This window comes from Patella vulgata, chromosome 2, assembly GCF_932274485.2.
Source record: "Patella vulgata chromosome 2, xgPatVulg1.2, whole genome shotgun sequence".
In the NCBI taxonomy this organism is placed as follows: Eukaryota; Metazoa; Mollusca; class Gastropoda; family Patellidae; genus Patella; species Patella vulgata.
Window position 1 is genome coordinate 81,348,952 of NC_065880.2, and position 22,741 is coordinate 81,371,692.

Genomic DNA, 22,741 nt, shown 5'->3' on the forward strand with positions numbered 1-22,741 from the left:
TCTTTAAAATTACACGACCTTTCAACAAAATTGCTAATGATATTTCTTTGTCGGAGTTTGAAATAATAATTATAATTTATACCTTGCTGGTGGCATCCGCTACACCCAAACCCAGTTTATTGTGGACTCCAAAACCACTGGCTACCCACGACGTGATTGTATCAGGCGCAGTAGCTTCTATAGACACTCGTCCATCAGCTCTGTTAAATATAACAAATTAAAATTATTATAACATTGATACTGGCAATGACGAAATACAATTTTGAAGAAGTTTTTAAACGTCTCACTTATTTGGGATATTTAAAGTCCTGTGAGAGACATTTTGCCTGGACAGCCGTGCTACTTTTATTACAATTTCCAACTGTCAAGGAGTCTTTAACGTGTTAACAATGTTTTACACGGGATATGGGTTTGTCGACCCATCCAAACGACTAGACACTCTTGCCTTGCGCACCGTCCTGATCATGCCTTGCCTATATGACTGCTGGAAGGAGAACCTGAGCTTGTCTTGCTCACCGTCCTGTATAACTGCTGGAAGGAGAACCTGATCATGCCTTGCCCTCCGTCCTATATGACTGCTGGAAGGAGAACCTGATCTTGTCTTGCTCACCGTCCTGTATGACTGCTGGAAGGAGAACCTGACCCTACCTTGCCCTCCGTCCTATATGACTGCTGGAAGGAGAACCTGATCTTGCCTTGCTCACCGTCCTGTATGACTGCTGTAAGGAGAAACTGGCCTTGCCTTGCCCTCCGTCCTATATGATTGCTGGAAGGAGAACCTGATCGTGGCTTGCCCTTCGTCCTGTATAACTGTTGGCAGGAGAACATGACAAAGTAAAGCGCCCAGTCACTTGAATGGGACGATAAACCGGGTTCATGTGTACACCACAGATGGATGGATTTTGATAAGATTAGGCGGAGGAAACGCCGCTCTCAGAGCGAAATGTTCCTTATAGTACATTGCATGGCAAATATTCATTGGCCCGGTTATTTCAGAAAAGTACTACAGAGTTTTTATTGAAACAAAATTGAACCACATCGACGTACCATAAACTGTCACTTACCCGACAGTCTCATTGGTCCACAGCCATGTCTCTGGGAAAATATTTCTAACTCGTTCAGGCTCTACTAGACCTTCTGTAAATGCTGTACTTTCAAGTGAAATAGACACGGGCCCCCGCCCGGGTGGTCCGGGATAACCGGCCTCTCCACCATACGAGTCATAGGCTAAAATTAGATATAAAAACAACATTATATAGCGTGATATTTTCACAGCTTGACAAAAATGAAATGAAATGACATGAAATGGGGTTTAACGTCCTACTGTTCTGCTCCGAACTGGGCTAATGAAGACGGGCATACGCCATACAGTGTGCTATGAGGGACATTTTGCCTGGACAGCGGCACTACGGCCTACTCTTATATCGAATTCCAACCTCGGTTTTTCGTCCCATTCGAACGACTAGACAGTTGTCCTTGTCAGGCCCTCCGTCCTGCATCACTGACAAGGGGGAACAACGCCGGAAAATCTGAATGAACTTTCTCGGCCAATGCAGTGATCGAACACCCGACCTCCAGGCTAGCGAGCCAGCGTCTTACCCACTTAGCCACCGTGGCCCCATCAGCTTGACATTCTAAACAATCATATATAGTGTGATATATCAACACATTGAAATTTTAACTTCGTTTATCCGGACAGACTCGACATTCATAATATCGTGGGTATATTTGCCATGATCGTTCGTGATCTTATTACTGTTAAGCCCAATCATATATTTTGTTGTCAAGAATTCAGTAACAGAAACTGGTCGATACAGTTTAAATGCATTAAAATAGTTCTATCAGTAATAAAAACACGGGAAAAAAATTAACTTGCTAAATTAACATTCTCGATGTCTATCAACAAACCCCTGTGAAGGAGTCACTTTGGTTCATTGCGTATGGCGCAGACTCAATGACCATCATGCTAAAAGTTTGTCAGTGGCGAAGGACAGAGAAGTGTCCCCTTATCAGCGGTATAGGACAGAGTGGTGCCCCCTTGCCAGTGGTAGGGGACAGTCTGACAAATAAAAGAGCCTTTGTATACATTAGCGGGCACGTAAAAGAACCCTTGACAGTTGACATACGAGGGAGCAGTCTCGCACACCGCATGACAATTAGCTCGATTGGTGCCGACAAAATCATTACTATGGCGCAGGACGGACTGGTAGTGATAAAGGACGTCCCTTGTCATTGGCGCAGGACGGCGTGGTGTCACCTTTATAATGGAAAAGGCCAGAGTGATGTCCCTTTGTTAGTTGTGCTGGGCGGAGTGGTGTCCCCTTGGTAGTGGTGGAGAACAGACAATCAGACAAGGAAAATCGTTCCGGAGGGAGGGGGGGGGGGGTATTGAAAAGGAGAGATTCGCCCTTGGCGTGCAATTAACAGAACCCTTGACAGCTGGCATTCGATGAAGCAGTCTCGAAAACATTTCACACAAAGCACGCACGTTTTTATTAAGTCGATTGGTTGAGAAGTGAAAATACGTCATTTCATTTCATGTACATACTGTTAGATGGTTTTCATTGTGTAGAGAATGTTTGACAGCTGTTGTAGAGTGAGAAGATCGTATTTTGGGAAGGAATATGACACTGGTTGTAGAGTGAGAAGGGTGTATTATGGAAAGGAATGTGACGCTGGTTATAGAGCGGGAAGAGTGTATTATTGGAAGGAATATGACAGTGGTTGTACAGTTAGAAGAGCGTATTATGGGCAGGAATATGACAGTGGCTGTAAAGACTCACGGGGTGAATCATATTGTCGTCTTGATTCACGTTGTTGATACTCTTTTAAAAATTGAATATCTGTCATAAGTAACACACCAGCTTCCTGTAGGTAAAAATAAACATCGAACAATCTGCAGACAAACACTTCCTGTTTCGATATTTTTCAGAGGAAATTGCGCTACAATAATATTTAAGGGAGCTGAATCTCTTTAATTCACGTAAATAATAAAGTATAAAATCCATACGGATAAGCGGAAGTCAGTTATTTTCACAAAACAAACCTACACGTCACAAATCGACTGTTTCATGATTTTTGCCGATAAACGATGTCTTGCGGATATATTAAGTCCTACAGAAAATTTAAATTAATTATTAATCATCAACCTCTTGCAAGTCATTATTACGTCTATTTCAGAGTTGTTTTTTCCAAACTTTAAGACAGGGTGCATATTGTTTTAATGCGGCATTCGGATTAGAGAAATATAATTCAATATGTCATACATTACCTTGAAAAATTCTTTGGCATTTTTAGCTGATGATTGTCGACCATAATGCCAGACAGGTTCATCTATAGGGTTAGGAACATTACTAAAACTTGATAGAGCTGACTTCACCTGCAAACATCAAACATCTCATTAGCACAATCGTAAAGCTGCATTACTTTGTTTCACGGTAAACGATGTAAAGATAAAGGTATGCCGACACAAACTGATTTCAACACTGGTTTAATAACATTTTAACATTATTAAGTACTTTTCGTACGGAGCCCGATAAGGGACGCCAAAAAAAAATATATAATAATAATAACCGGCGCGCGCCGGATAAATATTATATTTCTTTTTTGCGTCCCTTATCGGGCTCCGTATTTTCGTCTGTCTTGGGACTATTCATAAATAATGTCATTGTATGTCACAAGCCGCTCGTATGACCTCTGACGCGACCTTCCACTACAACCGGTCAGATCTTTATGTAGTGTAGGCCATTGAAAGTAAAAACAAACGAAACGAAATAAAGATCTGTATTTTAATCAGATTACGTACAAGCAACCATGCAACGTGACTTAATAACAGACCTTTTGACCTACCATGGAACAGTGCATACTGTGCCTATGACACTATTACATGAAATTATTTGCATGTTCTTACTGATATTGATAAATGCCCACAGGGCACCAGGCGTTTTATATCGACTATAAATGAGCGTATTTTACAAACCTTTTGAGGAGTCAGATCATTGCCTGATTTTACCAATAAAACACTCTGATCTACTGCCAGGAGGTATACTTGAGATTTGGGTTCAGCTGATACGATGAGGCTGATGCGGTCTTGAGGTGATACTGCTTCCTTATTAAAATCTACAGATACCTACGGGTAGAAAAACGACATTGTGCTGATAACAAGGCAAATGAAATGAAAAGGGGTTTTACGTCCCACTTTTCTGCACCGACTGGGATAATAAAGATGGGCATACGCCATGACAGTGGGGTATTCACCTTCTCCGAGCTGAATTCCATCTACCAAGTTTTTTTCTGAATGTACGCCAACGTGTAGCCAGTTTTTCCAGGGCCCACGTCCTGCACCACTCTAAAATATTCCCAGGGACTTTTACGGCGAACACCAGGAGCGCACCCTTGACCCCTGGTTACCGAGGCAGCGATATCCCCACTCAGCCACCTCGGTCCCAAGAAACAGTTGAAAACTAACTTGATCTTAGAGGCTTTTCCTCGGAAAAACATCAGCCATTTTATTCTTTTATTTATCTATTTAAAATACAGATGTGACGTCATCCTTTGATGTTGGCGTACCATTATTTCTAATAATGTACGGGAAACCTGCCAATCCTACATTATCTATACTAGATGAAATATTGGACTCGCGTGACGTATCTCATTGTTTAAGTTGTTTAATGGTAGCGAGCTAAAGACATTGCGTAATATATTGTAACAACACTCCGCTAACGCCTCGTGCAGTCAATATATTACTTAATGTCTCGCTCTTCACCATTAAACCATAATTAATGTGTTAGATTATTTTAAGGCTCACGCTGTCCTCAATCATGAAGCTGTTTGGGCTATAAAAATGTACAATAATAAGGATACAGGGCGTTCACGGCAAATTAAGATTTAAATCCGAATTTTAAGCAAAATATATTTATAGAAATATTACTTACTTTATTTTTAAATAACCTGTCTGTATTGAACGTTAAGCCATCGGCAACAACTTCGCCATTTTTTCTCATGTAATAAACCAAGATATAAGCCGAGGGCGACATACTGGGTGTAACAGGTAGGTTCAAAATAGCATTCGTTGTGTTCTGCATATCGTATTGTTCTGATTTCTGAACAGAGCCCCTTGCTTTAATCTGTGACAAAAAATACATCAATATATGTGCATAGTATTTTCTAAAGAGAGAGACACACAAACTAGGTCATTTCGGGACTAACACATGGTTCACTTTTATTTCAATAATTCGCCTGCGCGTCGGGGTCTTTAGCAGTGGGAGGAAACAGGAGGACCAGGAGAAAACCTACGAGGTTGGACAGACAACCCTACGCCTTATCACATACAACTGGGGAATCTAAACCACTTCAGTTGACTCAATGACAGCCCACATGATACAACCCACACGTGCTAACCATTTGGCCATCCAACCCCACCCCCACTCCCCTAGCTATTTTCTAAAAAATATATTCTGTGTGAAAAGTTGCTATATAATACTGTAGAGGATAATAATGGTATTTTTACCAGATAATATACCAACAAAAAATTATATTCCAGATAACTTTACTAGATGATAACTAAAGAGACGCTTATGTCGCCCTTACGATTCGATGCGATTGTGGGCAACCGGGGCTGTCTACGAATTATCTTGCCGGCCGCGCACGTTCGGGTGCAACTAGGTGCAACTACACGTACTTGCATGTGGACTCTTAGAGAACTTATGTCGACTGCTATCGTGTGCGGCTGACTCCGTGACCACCAAACTGGCGACACTATCGCCTAAGGTTAGCAATAAAGTTTCAAAAACCTTACTCTGCGCGTATTTCTGTAAATAACAATTCTGTTGTCCGAACGCTTTTGAATAATGACCTCAACTATGTAGCTACATGACGTAATAGGGTCCCGGGGAAAGCTACGAAATACACCGAATACCTAAACATTCCCTCAAAACTAACTGCATTCTGGTGAAAAACCACTTATGTCGCTGCAGCATGTGCAACTATTTATTTTTCTCGGTCACATCGGATGTTAACACCACTTATGTCGCTTTTTTCATGCAGCTCTCAGTCGCATCCAGTTGCATCAAACTCAATCTTACATAGCTCAATCCAATCCAAGCCCCCACCCCCACCAAAACACGCCGGAACCCCATAGTACAACACACCATGCACAGGCTAATAAAAACTATAACATAATATACATGTTGCCATGTATATGTAGTGTATCACTAACTTACTATAATACAATGTACCAATAACTTACTATATAATATAATGAAACAATAACTTACTATATAATATAATGTGCCAATGACTTAGTATATAATATAATGGACCAATAACTTACTATATAATATAATGTACCAATGGCTTCTGTAGATCGTATTTCAAATTTCACTGTTCTATCAATCTGAAACAAAAGTCAATCACCCGATCAACAACATTTTCATTTGACAATCCACTATACCTTTCTATGGCTATCATGTATTGCAGCTTGCCCTGACATAATCTCATTTTAGTTCAATCATGTATTTCAGCTTGCACTGACATAATCTCAGTTCAATTCTATCATGTATTTCTGCTTGCCCTATCATAATCTCAGTCCAGTTCTATCATGTATTCCTGCTTGCCCTGGCATAATCTCAGTCCGGTTCTATCATGTATTCCTGTTTGCCCTGACATAATCTCAGCCAAGTTCTATCATGTATTTCTGCTTGCCCTGACATAATATCAGTTCAATTCTATCATGTATTCCTGTTTGCCCTGACATAATCTCAGCCTAGTTCTATCATGTATTTCTGCTTGCCCTGACATAATATCAGTTCAATTCTATCATGTATTCCTGTTTGCCCTGACATAATCTCAGCCTAGTTCTATCACGTATTTCTGCTTGCCCTGACATAATCTCAGCCAACTTCTATCACGTATTGCTGTTTGCCCTGACATAATCTCAGTTCAGTTCTATAAAGTATTCCTGCCTTGCAATGCCCGCAACTAAGCCGGGGGGGGGGGGGGCTGCAAAAATTTTCGCCTCCTCTGTGAAAAAATTTTCAACCATAAAAAAATAGATATACATTGTCCATCAATTTCACAGCACCCCTGAGAACACTTCCTGCCCCCTCCACCATGCCCCCTCCCGCCCCACCCCCTCGTTGCTCTGGCCTAGTTACGGCCCTGATGCTTGCCCTGACATAGTCTCAGCCTAGTTCTATCACGTATTCCTGCTTGACCTGACATAATCTCAGCCTAGTTCTATCTAAATATTCACACATAATGAAAAGTGTCGTCATGGTCGGTGCTGAAGGTCAATTACTTGCAACTCCCACCCCATTCTCACACCTATTCCCTTACCCACAACTCTGGCCAGTCTACGCAGCAAATTAGTACGTTAAAACCCATTTCATTTCATGTCCATTTGCCGATGTTTTGTTTAAAAATATAAACCTCAAAAGATTTGTTTTAAATTTCAATAATACGTACTACACCAATCTTCTGTTTTCATTCTAAATTAGAAACAAACATTGTTTAAAACTGTGCTGGTCTGTCACCCTGATGACAGCCCTATGGAAGCATTCTCCCCAGGTTGTTGTGTAATCAAGGATACTACTTGTGCCATAATTTAATCATGACACCGACGACGAAATACTGTAATGTATGATATTAGGGCGTAAACTATTAATATAATCGAAGGGGTTTTAATTACTTTTCATATGAAATGTCTTGAAAATATTCTTAGTTCTGCTACCTTTAATACCACCCCAACTTACCTTTGATACAGATCCATCGACAAATGTTGAAATCTGAAGAAAGTTTTTACTTGGGGATGAAGCCGCATAAATAAATAGGTCTACACTTATATCATTATACCACGCCTACAATACACAATATATAAACTATTATATCACGCATGTAATACATGATATATAATATGATATACAATATTTATAAACACATGTAATACATAATGTATAATATCCTGTAGTACATAATATATAAAAACCTGTAATACACAAGATATAAACACCTGTTATACATAATATATAATATCCTGTAATACATAATATATAAACACCAATAATACACAAGATATAAACACCTGTTATACATAATATATATTATCCTGTAATACATAATATATAAACACCAATAATACACAATATATAAACACCTGTAATACACAACATATAAACACCTGTTATACACAATATAACAATTAGTAAATAGAACAAATAGTAAAAATAACAATTAGTAAATAGAACAAACTATCATTTTGTAAAATGACATTGATCGTAACACAAGTTAAATAGTACGATTACACAAGGCCCCTCATTTAACAATGTAGGGTAAACGAATGCCATACTTCGTCGATCATTTTGAGACTATCTTTTTCTATGGTTACATGTAAAGGGGGGGGGGGGGGGTCAAACGCAAATCGTTGTCCTTCCTACCCTTCTTCTTCTTTCAATTCCAAATACCTCGTGAAGTTTTATGTACAGCCTGATCAAATAAACCGGTTCTATTGCTGGGGCAGCATCAACACCCAAACCTCATTAAAGGTGTTATATCACACATATTTGAAATACCTATTATCACTCGGCAAACCTCGGCAGATTCCGTTACTATACATCTATCCTCGGCTGTATGACGGTAAGTGATATGTACCTACGCATATACAATTGCGATGTGGCACCGGTTTACTTATTAGGAAAACGTACCGCTTTTAAAAAGAAGTTATCAAAGTTGTCCTTGTTTGAAGAAAATCGGATAAACTTGAAAGAAAAACAGCTTCAGACTTTGAAATATTTGTATGATAAAACATTCTTCAAAGGTGTCATTATGGGCAACGCCGTTGGTAATCCGGAAACTTGAAAGTAGTTCCAATGGCGGACTTCGTCATACAGCCGAGGCTAGATGTAGGGTACTGGAATCTGCTGAGGTTTACCGAGTGGGCCTATTATAAGAGAGCTTTAATAATAAGACTTTAAAGCTTGAAATTATGATATATACCAACACGTCGCTGTGTGTTGTCATGGATCAAAAAAATAAATCAAATTAAATAAAAAAAAATATATTACTCTCATTTTGATCTGTGTGGTATTCCTGGGAACTTCTTCAATAGCAATCTTGGCCACACCGTCATTGGATGGGATCAAAGATTGGGTTGGTAAGTTGTACGTTCCTTGAAACTGTGAACATGCATAACGATCCTGATTCGACACTGTGCGTGTAAAATCGACGCACGTGAATACTTCAATACCGCGTGTGCTATTCATGACGGGGACATCATCTTGGGTGGTTAGTTTTACCTGTCGATAAATTAGTATTTCATAAAAGCATTTTATTTAATTCTACTCTATTGGAATTCACATAGCTAACAATTATGTACTTTTAAATATCTAGTGATGGTTTCGTATACATATGTGGCTGATATCTAGTGATAGTTTCGTATACACATGTCGCCAATATCTAGTGATAGTTTCGTATATATATGTGGCTGATATCTAGTGATAGTTTCGTATGCATATGTGGCTAATATCTAGTGATAGTTTCGTAAACACATGTGACTAATGCCTGAAAGTAAGGATGAAATCCAAGTGCTAGACTTTTAAGGTTTCATATCATACTGCAATTTATGCGTGTAATATCAGTGTTATTACACCACATTTATTGTCAAAACTGACATAACTAATTCACTATCACCCAATTACGATTCTCTCAGCGGTAAATAATCAAAAGCCTCTACATGTTCAGCCCATGTCTCACTGTATTTGGTGGGACGTTTTGCTTTTCTCTATATCTTTGGTAGGGTGTTTCGTTCATGTCTCTATATGTTTCGTTGAATGTTTCGCTCATGTTCCTATGTATTTGGTTTATATGTGTGCAACATTTCGTTCATGCCTTTAAATGTTTGGTTCGACATAACACTGATGTCTCTAAATGTATGGCGGGGCGTGTGGTTCACGTCTCTAAATGTTGGATGTGACGTGTGGTTCATGTCTCTAAATGTTGGATGTGACGTGTGGTTCATGTCTCCAAATGTTTGATTGGAAGTTTCTCTCATGTCTCTAAATGTATGATTGGACGTTAAGCATGGTCTATACTTACATATGCCGTATAAGGTAGTCCCGGTTTAAAGGTATTAGCACTGGTTGATAAAAACGATAGTTTGTACGGCTTAGAATGAAACGTGATAGATTCAGTCCCGTTCAGAACCTTTCCTGTGTTTTCCTCAGTTACCCTAGCAACGATATTGACGCTGTACAAATCCGACCATTGACTGGAAATTTTCTTCAAATCCGCAGTAGAAAGCGTAAATTTGGCTTCACCATTTATCTTGAAAATAGAAAAAAAAGCAGGGATAAAAAAAAACGAGAATTCCTATATTTGACTGACCAGGACGAATTCGAAAGCAAATCTTGAGAGCAAACAAAGATAACGTTCTATTTTGCAGTGGGTATAATATCTGGGTAAACACAGGCAATAATTATTAGGGGGCACAGTGCTTTTTTTTAATATAATTTTCGTTGTATTTGACAACGTACCGGGAAAACCTGCTGCAAATATCTCTCCTCCCGACCACAAGAATTTCTAATACTGCCTTTATAAGCTCTTAGATCTACCATTCCTTCAACATCTTTACCAAATGTATATCTGAAATAAAACAAACAATCAACCCATCAACATCTTTATCAATTGTGTATTTGAAATAAAACAAACAATCATTCCTTCAACATCTTTATCTATTGTATATCTGAAATAAACCAATCAATCATCTTTATCTAGTGTATATCTGAAATAAAACAAATAATCATTCCTTCAACATCTTTATTAATTGTATACCTGAAATAAAACAATCAATCATTCCTTCAATTTATCAATTGTATATCTGAAAAAAAAAAACAATCAGTCATTCCTTCAACATCTTTATCAAATGTGTATCTGAAATAAAACAATCACTCCAATTGTGTTTAAACAGTGAAATCGTAAATCATCTGAACAAAGAAATGAAATGAAATGAAATGGGGTTTAACGTCCTACTGTTCTGCTCCTAAACGAGGCTAATGAAGACGGACTGAACAAAGAGAGTTTGCTGTTGCCGACGCAGAAATATGAAGATCACTTCCAGCTGAACCGTGGTTTTTTTTTTACTCCTTTATCAATCGGGGAGGGGGGGGGATTAGATGGCCGAATGGTTAGAGTATGTGCGCTGTCATTGAGTCAACTGGCGTGGTTTCCATTCCCCGGTTGTACGTGACAAGGAGTAAGGTCGGCTGTCCAACCTCGTGGGTCTTCTTCGTGTCCTCCGGTTTCCTCCCACTGCTAAAGACCCATACACCCCAGCGAATTATTGAAATGAAATTGAACCATTTGTTAGTCCCGAAATGACTTAGTTTGTGTTGAGTTGAAGTTACCCCCCCCCTCTCCCTCTCTCTCTCTCTCTCACTCTCTCTCGCTCTCTCTCTCAAAAACTCACCCTTTCAAATTTGTATACAAATATTAACAAAAGCCTACTAAGCCTTATATACTAGTATAGTAAGCCTACTAAGTCCATTATAGCCTACAAAGTCTGATATACTTATAGTATAGTTATCCTACTAAGCCCGGCCCTGAGTTCACAAAACATTCTCAGACTTAAGTTAAGAAATATCTTTGATCTAAAACACAAAACTTTGCACATAGTTTCTTATAAGTGTATTGAGTGAATTTAAACAAAAACATTTTTATATTGGTTCAATGAATGTGAACAGTTTTGAGTAAATTGTTAACTAAAGTGTGAGAATGTTTTGTGAACCCAGGGTCTAGTATTCTGGTAAGCCTATACTTACTTAGCTTTCACCGTGCCATGTAATTCCGTTTCTGTTCTCAAACCATATGGAGGCAATTCAACTATTACTTCAAACTTGGGCAATTCTTAAAATGAATTATACACACATCACAACGTTGTACTTAGGTGAACATGGAATTATCTTTTTTTAATTTGTTTTTCAGTTAAAAACTAAAATAAGAGTATAACCTAGCTCACAACTCGCAGTGCGTGTTTTGGGCACGCACGGGTTGTAGGGTTTGGCAGGTTGCAAACCGGCAGCAAGAAACCAGATGCAAGTTTTGTAAATAATACGGGCACATTACTTATTGAAAGCGCGGGAAAGCGTTAGTCTGACAAACGTGCTCAGTGCGTCAGTAGTGCCTATGGAGTACGTCATTCTCCAATGCAGACCCCACAGTCCGACGCCGACTCATTGGCATCAATACTCGTTCACAAGAACTTGTATTGGGCATCTACAAGGATCAATAGTATTATTGTAATTGTATTACCCTCACCCACTCGTCTCAGATATCTTAATACGGATGAGTTTTCCGTCAATTGCTCGTACACAACAGTGATAGTTACAGCGTGTGGAAAACTTGACTGCCACCTCGAGCCATACGTCGGCAGTCTCAGAAATGCAAAATAGTTCATCTCTGTATTCCTGGTATATATAGCACGGCACACCTCAGGTACAACCATGCAAATGGTATTTGATACCACACGGAATGAAAAAAAACTCAAGTGACTTGTAACATTCACTGTAGCCAGGATGGCACCGTAGAAGATCGCAGACTGGCCGCAGAGACATTTGCTCGGCACATACAAAATTGTCACCCGGTTGCTTACAAATGGTTTCCGAGCTACCAAAAACCTTCGAGCAGTACGTGTCAAAACACGTACGGCGGTTTGAGAGCTAGGCTTTAGATCCGTCGATCAAAACAAGTATTGACGTTTAACACACTTCTTTGAAATTGAGTACATTTCATATTTCTGTTCTCTCTAACCTATTAGACACAGTTTATCGTCCTCTAAACTTAGGACCCCAAGAATAACGGACCATTACCGTCTTAATATTGCCAGCCCAACACGCGAACAAAACTCGCCGTCACTGTGTCAGGAAACCCTAATGGTTGTTCTCAGTTCATGAGTCAGATAATGAGGCTACTAATAAAAGAAAATTTGCCTTGTGGTTCGCATGGGACAAACATCCGAAACAAAGTTGTGTACACGTTTAAATGTACGTAAAGGACAGATAACACTTGGAAATCGAAGAAGACTAGCCAGAAACGTCGCTGTCGCACCTTGCACGGCTCACGTAGCTATAGGAATAACAATTAACATGTTTGTCTAATAGGTTCTCACTGGCGTGCGACGCGTTACGATAGGCTTGTCTCTATTAAGTCCACAACCTGGTACGTGCAGATGCTACAACTGACTTCAATATATGATAAGACCTGATAGGATCACCACGATTACTCCACGATTAATACCACGAATTCAGTCGTAGAACGAATCGTGATAGTATGAACCTAGCATTAAAAGAACCGTAGTTGTGTGCTAGACATATACTATGCCACTCTATATCCGGTCCAAATTGTTACGTACCGTATTCCTGTACTGTGAAATGTTGGCTCGTGGTGTAAGCATCCTAAAATAAATAAATAAATTGTACTGATGACGTAATTCTTCCCATGACATGTGCACTGTTAAATCACTTCAAACAATAAAAAACTTTGAATAAAATCAAATTAGTTTGACGCAAATAGATATAACGCAGAGGGTTTCCTTGACGTGGTGTGTCCTATACCACTGGTCTTATTGACCAAACAATGTGACTGCTGTGGTATACGGACACAGATCACCAAATATTCCTACGTCGAAACAAGGGCCAGAGCTATTTTTAGTCTTCCTCTTGTTTACTTGTCTCTACTTCCAGCTTGTGTATCTCAAGTTTTTCATGAAGAACCTCATACGTGCTTTTGGGCAAGAGGTTGCCACATGTTGCCCCATCTGTGGTAGAAAGCGTTCTACCCAACGAAAATTTGGGAAAAAGTTAGAGCCGGTCTAAGAGACGAGAATAAACATTAAAGTCAGTGGGGAAATAATTAGTGATCTGTGGCCATACAAGGCTATGTGGATATTTTAACAGGTCGGTGTATACAAGCGATCATGGAATGTTTATAGTTGGTGCGAAAAAAAAGTAGATTCCCATTTCAGGAAATATAACTTACTAAATCTGGAATGGTGACTTTGATTGACCACTCCCCTGATTGAGGTTGATCACTGAGTTGAAAATCTTTCGATACAACACCAAATTGATCATGTTCATTCAGCCATTGTTTAACTCGATTACCTCGTGCATCCTGGAAAAATAAATTCATTCAGATATTTATTAGAATGAATATGGTGTATCGTGGATCTATGGGGTGTGTGTGTGTTCGGTGTGGGGAGGTACATTTCTTCATCGAAAATACAGAACAAAGAGAAAATTCTAAAAAACAACAACCCCGAAAACTGATAAAAATAAATCTTCATTGTCTTGTGAATATTGTACAGTCTAAGGATGATACCACATACCTCGTAACATTTTGTTCATGATTCTCTCGAAAACTACATCCGAATCAACCCACTTATTGTGCGTAGTTTCTCTAATTTATTCAGACCTTTTCAAATTCAACAAAGAAATGTCTGGGACTTTTTTACTTAAACATAATGATAAATAATGTCAGATTCTAAATGTAGTTAGGGGGGTGGATGGCCGAATGGTTAGCACGTGCTGCGCGCTGTATCATAAGGTCTGTCATTGAGTCAACTGGCGTGGTTTCGATTCCCCGGCTGTACGTGACAAGGCGAAGGGTCGCCTGTCCAACCTCGTGGGTTTTTTCCGGATCCTCCGTATTCCTCCCATTGTGTTAGTCACGATCTCTCTCTCTCCCTCTCTCCCTCTCTCTCTCTCTCTTTGAATTAATAAATAATGACTTACTATAACATCGATATTGAGCTTGCCTTTATAGGGCTTCAGGTCGGGGAAAATAGTCAAAACACGGAATTGCACTAAACAGAAAATAAACAAACAAAAACTACATAATATTATTAATATTATGGTTAGGTACATGTTTAGCGATAGAAGTTGAAACTTACTTCCGTACATCATGTACATCTATGTTATGAGAATTTTAAAATTCCTATTCTATATAATTATGTCCTGTGTATTACATATAATTATTACTGTATATTCCATATTATTATTACCGTGTATTTCATATTATTATATCCCATGTATTCCGTATAATTATGTCCTGCCTGTGTGATCCATATTATCGTGTCCCGTGTATTCCATATTATTGTGTCCCGTGTATTCTATATAAATATGTTTCGTGTATTCCATATTATATTTACCGTGTATTTAACATCTGTAAAATGTGTATAATACTTCAATATAATACATTCTCCCGTGTATTCCATAGAACTGTGCCCCGAGCCCCATGTATTCCATATAATTATGTCACGTATATTCCATATAGTTATGTTCCGTGTATTCTATATAATTGTGTCCTGTGTATTCCATATCACTATGTCCCGTATATTCCATATAATTATGTCCCGTGTAATTATGCCATATAATTATCTCCCGTGTATTGAAAATAATTGTGTCCCGAGTAGTCCATATTATTGTGTCCTGTGAGTTCCATATAATTGGGTCCCGTGTATTCCATATAATTATGTCCGTATATTCCATATAAATATTCCAGTTTATTTCAAGGAATTGTGTCCCGTGTACCCACCTGTTTGTCTGCCTTTATACATTGCTTTATCTGTTTGTACCAGTGTGGACACCTGTTGATTATGAACTCTGATATTCTGCTCCATCTCCAACTGGAGTCCCTTAGTTGCTCTGATCTTTAAACGATATGTTCTGGCCGCCACAGCATTACGAGGAAGCTATTTATATAATAAATATACATTCACATATGTTAAAAATTAACACACTTATATGGACAGCTGTCTAGTCGTTCGAATGGGACAAAAAAAACGAGGTCCCGTGTACATATTGGCGTGTACGTAAAAGATCCCTTGGCATTGGAATTCGATATAAGAGTCGGCCGTAGCGCCGCTGCCCTGGCAAAATTTCCCTCATAGCACACTGTATGGCGTATGCCCGTCTTCATTAGCCCAGTTTAGGAGCAGAACAGTAGGACGTTAAACCCCATTTCATTTCATTTCATTTCTGAATTTTATTAACATGCTACGCTTCAATACACATACAGGTATCGAAACATATATATTGACACCAAAAACAACTACTTAATCGAAATCAGCCCATCGTCCATTTTTTGCCACAAGTAGAAGCAATATTGGAAATATGCTAAATATGTAAACATGTGATCATTTTACAAGGTTGTAATAATTGTTTGCTTGATAACGATACCTGTATGTGTATTGAAATGTAACATGTTAATAATAAAATTCAGAACTAGTATATCCATATAAGTGTGTTTATTTTAGTATAATATATTTCTATATATATAACATATGTTAGTTAGAAGGTCATTAAACGTTATTTCCAGACCGTGGCATTTCCAACGGCTCTTTATCGATTTACAACTGCCAAGGGTTCTTTCGTGTGCACCGCATTACATTATATTATATATCAATATGGCCTGAAGAGGTGTAAGAGAACGGAAAACGTTAGCCATAAACATGTGTTTATTTCTTTTTTTCAACGTAATTCTATATATATTGCTCTGGAGGGTAGTTAAAAAAAACTTATATAGATATATATATATATATATATATATATATATATATATATATATATATATATATATATATATGTCTCACCTTTAGAGTTAAGCTTCCGGGTACTCCTGAAATTCAAAGATGGCGGTAAATAAAACTATTCTACTTGGTGCAAGGCAGTCGTAACTATGTAAACTGTCACACCATTCTAAATTGTGACAGATTTCCACATGATGACTAAGCCGAGTAATACCGGTGTTTGGTAATGAAATAACAAAAACTCTTGATCCAAACTGATGAGCTACCCTGAATTTCTATTGAGTGAGCATCTTTGAATTAATTTCGATCGGTCTACTCTCATTCCACTGGTGCATTTACAAGGTTCCAAACTGATGTGCTGCTCTGAATTTCGATCGCGTTGCCCTCCTTTCTCTAACTCATTGCGTCAACTGCCGTGGTTTCGATTCCCCGGTTGTACGTGATGGTCGCCTGTCCAATCTCGTGGAGTTTTTTCCGGGTCCTCCAGTTTCCTCTCACTGCTAAAGACCCCTACGCGCGACCGAAATATTGAAATAAAATATGACCATATGTTAGTCCCGAAATGACCTAGTTTGTGTCGAGTGGACGTTAAACCCCCTCTTTTTTCAACATAATACGTCGATCATTTTGAGACAAACATATGGCAATTGCCATTTCAATGTTGATGCGTGTAATAGCTCTCTCTCTCTTTCTCTCTCTCTCTCTCTCCCCCCATTTCTCTAACTCCCCAGGGCGTTTGCAAGTTTTGAAACTGAGGTGCAACTCCGAATTTCGAGATATGTTACCTCTCCGTCCTCTGACCTGTAGAGTGTTTACAAGCTTTCAAACTGACTCTGCATTGCTCTCCGTTCTCTGTAGAGTGTTTACAAGAATAAAGTAGATTTACCTGAACGTTGACATTACACCTTACCTTGCTTGAACATCTGTCTGTTTCCATTTCGTACATTACGCGTCTGTTTAGTACCATTGTATACAATTTCTACTATTTGTGCTCGAACCTGAACTGGTGCCGATGCATTTAATATATGTACACCAACATTATATTCTTCTCCACGTACAATAACACTTGGTGCTGTTATAAGATACGTACTGAAATAAACACATCGTTATAACATTATAATCTTCTCACCCGTATTGAAATAAACACATCGTTATAACATTATATTCTTCTCCCGTGCTGAACTAAACACATATGTATAACATTATAATCTTCTCGCGTGCTGAACTAAACACATATGTATAACATTATAATCTTCTCACCCGTACTGAAATAAACACATCATTATAACATTATACTCTTCTCTCCAGTGCTGAAATAAACACATCGTTATAGCATTATAATCTCTTCTCCAGTACTCAAATAAACACATCGTTATAACATTATAAGCTTCTCTCCAGTACTGAAACAAACACATCGTTATAACATTATAATCTTCTCTCCAGTACTGAAATAAACACATCGTTATAACAATATAAACTTCTCGTAGAATAACATCGTTAATATTAAGAAATAGGGAGACAAGACTGTCACAGGATCTCTGATATACATGGGAGCTCGGCCGTTTATCCCATTCGAACGACTAGACGATTTTCTTTTTTAAGCACTGTACCACTAACAGACTAGCAATTCCCTAGGATCGAACCTTGGAACAAACAACGCAATAAGACACGCCGAGAGGACATCGTGTAACTATGTATTAATGATAACAAACACCAAACCAGGGTTAGGGTTACGGTCATTTAGAGACTAACAAGTTGAAGGAAGCTGTAATACGTAGGGGGCATCAAACGCCATTCCAAACCTGTAAGTAGAACAACTCAACAATACGTACAATAAATACAAGTGTTAGATTAAAGCGAAAATTTCATATTTTCTAAGAAAGTCAAAACATAATTATTTCTATGTCTTTTGCTCAATAGGTTGTCAACTCACTATCATACGCTCATAGGTATCATTCTCACACTTAAAAATCATTCACACCGGAAATAATAACACAATTACCTCCCTTGTTTTTCTATATCCCCCCCCCCCCCCCATATAAGACCTATCTTCAAACGTTTGAATTTGAAGTTGAAAATGGTATTTTTGCCAATTTCTCAACTGGCAATAGTGAATTATAGGATTAATAGGGTTATACTTTAACAAGGTAGGACTATTTATAGATACTATCTATTTTAAGGCTTTATTTTAATACATTTTAAAAATATAACTTAAAAATATGAAATTCTCGCTTTAATGTAATCCCCAGTAGGTGACTTACTTCCTAGTAGCACCCAGAACACCACATAACCCAAGTATTACCATAAGCCGTAACATGGTAACAATCTAAACTATCTGAAAATATAATCTCATCAACAGATGACCACTTCCAATATAATGATGTTTCCTCGGATTTGATTGATTTACAATCTGATTAAAGCACATATCCTATTTCGTTTCGTTTTTTATTGTTCAAAATTTCGATTTACTTGTCTTTACTACACTAGGATCTGGAAGAGTTGTAAAATAACCAGCGTGGGTAAATCACTAGATACGTCAATGCTGATTGATTAATCAATGTCTGACGTCATAGGTCAAAAGCCATTTGTAAGACCACTGACGCGACCTTCCATTATAACCGGTCAGATCTTCCTGTAGTGTAGGCCACTATAGTGTAGTATAAAAAACGAAACGAAATATAGCAGTACACTTTAAAACCTATTTCATTAATGAATAAATACCAATATAGAGCGAAGCTCTAACGCATCGAGCGAAATGCGCTGCTTCAGCAGAGCACCGTTCTGGTATCTTAGGGGTGTAACTACAATTCTTACAGTGATGGCTTAAAAATAATTCAGACCAGTATGGTGGCCTATCGCTATCATTCATTATTTTGTGAAAAAAAATATGTTAAACTTGAAAATGAAATGAAATTAAAATAAAAATTAATCTGAAAATAAAACTAAACTAAAATTACAAGCAAAAGTTAAATCAAATTGAAAATTAAAATCAAAATCAAAATCAAAATAAATGAAAATCAAAATTAATTTTATATCAAAAATGAAATGAACTAAAAGTTAAAATCAAAATCAAATAAAAAGTAAAATGAAAATTGTTCGTAACCTATCGCTATCATAGTACCCCATAATGCTTTGCGGCTTGACAGAAGTGACCTAGTTGAACCATGACCCGTTTTGGCACACGGATAGGTCACTCTTGATGAAATTAACGCTGTTGTCATTTGTCTGATGAGAAAGTTCATCGGTACTTTCCGGCGTGGTTCCCCTGGGTCAGTGGTGGGACAGGAAACGTGGCAAGGGACAACGTTTGGATGTGAAGAAAAACCGCGGTCTCGTGTACACATTGGCGTGCACGTAAAATTGTCCCACATAGCACACTGTATGACGTATGCCCATCTTCATTAGCCCATTCGGAGCAGAATAGTAGGGAGAGAGAGAGAGAGAAAAATGGGGTTTAACGTCCACTCGACACAAACTAGGTCATTTCGGGACTAACATATGGTTTAATTTTATTTCAATAATTCGCTTGCGCGTAGGGGTCTTTAGCAGTGGGAGGAAATCGGAGGACACGGAGAAAACCCACGAGGCTGGACAGGCGACCCTACTCCTTGCCACGTACAACCGGGGATTCGAAACCACGCCAGTCGACTCAATGACAGACTTTATGATACAGCGCGCGCACGCTAACCATTCAGCCATCCAACCCCCCCCCCCCCCCCAGAATAGTAGGACTTTAAAAACCCATTTTATTTCAATTATTTTTGACTGGCGTACAATCTTGGTTATGAAACGCAGTTTCCATATTGTATCTACTTACAATTCCAGGTTTGGCTTTCGTATTAGATACACGACTCAAAAACTGTTCACGTAAACTGACCTACTTCCACTTTATATTGTAAACAAGGTAAATAAACAAATACATATTGAATATTGACATATCAATTCCATAGGCTTAAGAGCCGGGGGGGGGGGCAGCTGCGCCCTTAACTGTCGGGCAATCTGACTTTTCAGGCAGACGTGTAAAGTGGGAAAAAAAATTAATATATCATCTAGTTGGCAAAATAAACTACCCGAAATCTAATAAAACACTAATTTTACTTTTCTTTTAATTGAATACCGTGAATTGACTATTAGTAGAGTCAAATTGCAGAATAACCCTAAAAAAATTGCAAGAAAACGTTCTATTGCATTTTCTTATAGTATTTGGTCAAGAGAATAAGATATTAAAAGTTCTATGAAATTGAGATATCGCAAAGGGTCTAAATATGACGTCAAACAAAATGGCCGCCACTGGACAAAAGTCCATTTGTCTGGAGCCACTATGCTTTATGCGGCATTTTTCGAGCATCGGGTAATTGTGGCGGTTAAATTATTCAAAATTTTCTCGGGGAGGGCAAGGCCCCCATACAGCGCGACGGCAGCCCTGTAAACTAAACGATTGATTGATTGGTTGTTTGGAATTCAGGTCAACCACCAAACTGGGCAATATTGGACCACTTTGAAGTTGCTGTATTCACGTCCGTTGGCGGCCGTTAAATTTTCAAAATTTTCTCCCGATGGTCGCGGCTAGTATGTGGACTGTAAACGATTGATTGGTTGATTGGAATTCAAATCAGCCACTAAAGTTAGGCTATATTGGACCACATTGAAGTTGCTGTATTAACGGATTGGAATAGCAGGCAAACGCTTATACTGTAAGCTCCGCGTATTCGGCTCTCGCTGACGACCGGCGCCACCGTCTATAAATGGGAATGTTTTCGGGCATTTCACGCCTGCGCCCCCCCCCCCGCCACCGCCTATAACATTCATTGGACCCGTACGCCTATGACCAATTCGTTGTTCAGAAGGAACCATTTGTGGAGGGAGGATTTCCTGATGCCTATAACGCCAGGAGTAACTATGGTGTGTTTCAAAGAAAGACTTAGTTTGTGGGAATATACTCTCAATCCATTAAAGGGCGCATAGTTCTATTCGTTGGAACTTTTAAAAAGACGAAAATGGGTCTAAGAAGCAAAATATTAATGTAATACTAGTGTAAAAAAGCAATTTGAATTTAATTTATTTTTAAAATGTTTGTTTTAATATATAATCAATTGTGTTTTACATTGAACGGAAATCGTTTGCGCCTTCTTATTTTATTCTATACGGTATTTTAGAATTATCATTCTGTCGTTTGTGAATCAGCCATTTTTATTTACTCCCGCATTCATTTTCTTCTGAGATTTGATTTTCCGAGTCCATTACAAATGTCGCTCGAAACAATTATTTCCATAGTACACTGCGTCGTGAATGGATTTTAAAATGTTCACCGTGTCTTAAATATTGGATAGTAGTATCCCATATTATCACGGCAAGATAACAACATCTATAATGATTGAAATGGACCAATATTCTAATTCGTGTATATAATTTCGAATATTATGGATATGAGTTAAAGGTCTAGCTCCTTTAAACTCATTGAAGCTACTGGTCAAACTGAAGAGTGTCATACGGAAAAGATTGTTTTTTTAATAGTAGACATATATCCATTTTTGATATCGATAATTTTGAGTACTTTTTCACAAACCAAGTCTTTCTTTGGAACTCACGGTAGAGTCTTGTGGCTTTATAATAGCGTTCTCGCATTACTTCGCTTACCCAACTAATCTGAACTGTCCGAACAGTGGGGTTTTGTTCAAATTTAAGGGGTTTCAATTACGATTCAAAAACGGCTGGGTGCATGGAGCGATCATTTGGAAAATTAAAATTTTACTACTGTTTAAAAAGAAAATAGTTTCGCATCGCTAACCTCGGCTGTTCTTTCACATATAAACATTCAGTGTGCTTTTATATACTAACTTTGCTTCACCTGTTGGGTCACATAAATATGAAAATAACTTGCTACAGATTTGCTAATATATTATATTATATAAAATGTTATATAGCCTGAAAAGGCACAACCAACATGTAATTTATTATATAAAAACCTAGAAGTACATGTGTATATATCATGATTCAAAGAGCTAAAAAAAATTGATTTGGCTCTGTCCGCTAAAAGGTTCTTTCTTTTCTAATATCTCTTTGCCTCGAATGATAGGTGGTTCCACATATCGGTAAGAAATCAAAACGGACAATATTGCGGAAACATACGGAAATAAGAATCTCACAAACTGTTTATATGTAACAGGC

The 22,741-nt window shown here is 38.3% G+C and overlaps 1 protein-coding gene across 1 annotated transcript in view; it reads right to left on the bottom strand.

Moving 5' to 3' along the window:
* Positions 1 to 22,741, bottom strand: part of LOC126810368 (CD109 antigen) — a 40,586-nt gene that overhangs the window by 16,089 nt on the left and 1,756 nt on the right. Inside the window, exons 2-20 of the mRNA XM_056098928.1 lie at positions 18,835 to 18,908; positions 17,484 to 17,662; positions 16,637 to 16,662; positions 15,580 to 15,736; positions 14,778 to 14,848; positions 14,026 to 14,157; positions 13,400 to 13,442; positions 11,811 to 11,895; positions 10,527 to 10,635; positions 10,090 to 10,317; positions 9,060 to 9,290; positions 7,752 to 7,856; positions 6,332 to 6,394; positions 4,935 to 5,126; positions 3,980 to 4,129; positions 3,272 to 3,379; positions 2,784 to 2,868; positions 1,065 to 1,227; positions 83 to 200 (exon numbers count right to left, since the gene is read on the bottom strand). Of these exons, the coding sequence (XP_055954903.1) occupies positions 83 to 200; positions 1,065 to 1,227; positions 2,784 to 2,868; positions 3,272 to 3,379; positions 3,980 to 4,129; positions 4,935 to 5,126; positions 6,332 to 6,394; positions 7,752 to 7,856; positions 9,060 to 9,290; positions 10,090 to 10,317; positions 10,527 to 10,635; positions 11,811 to 11,895; positions 13,400 to 13,442; positions 14,026 to 14,157; positions 14,778 to 14,848; positions 15,580 to 15,736; positions 16,637 to 16,662; positions 17,484 to 17,662; positions 18,835 to 18,890 (2,301 nt within the window). The 5' untranslated portion in view covers positions 18,891 to 18,908. The remainder of the gene's footprint in view (positions 1 to 82; positions 201 to 1,064; positions 1,228 to 2,783; positions 2,869 to 3,271; positions 3,380 to 3,979; positions 4,130 to 4,934; positions 5,127 to 6,331; positions 6,395 to 7,751; positions 7,857 to 9,059; positions 9,291 to 10,089; positions 10,318 to 10,526; positions 10,636 to 11,810; positions 11,896 to 13,399; positions 13,443 to 14,025; positions 14,158 to 14,777; positions 14,849 to 15,579; positions 15,737 to 16,636; positions 16,663 to 17,483; positions 17,663 to 18,834; positions 18,909 to 22,741) is intronic.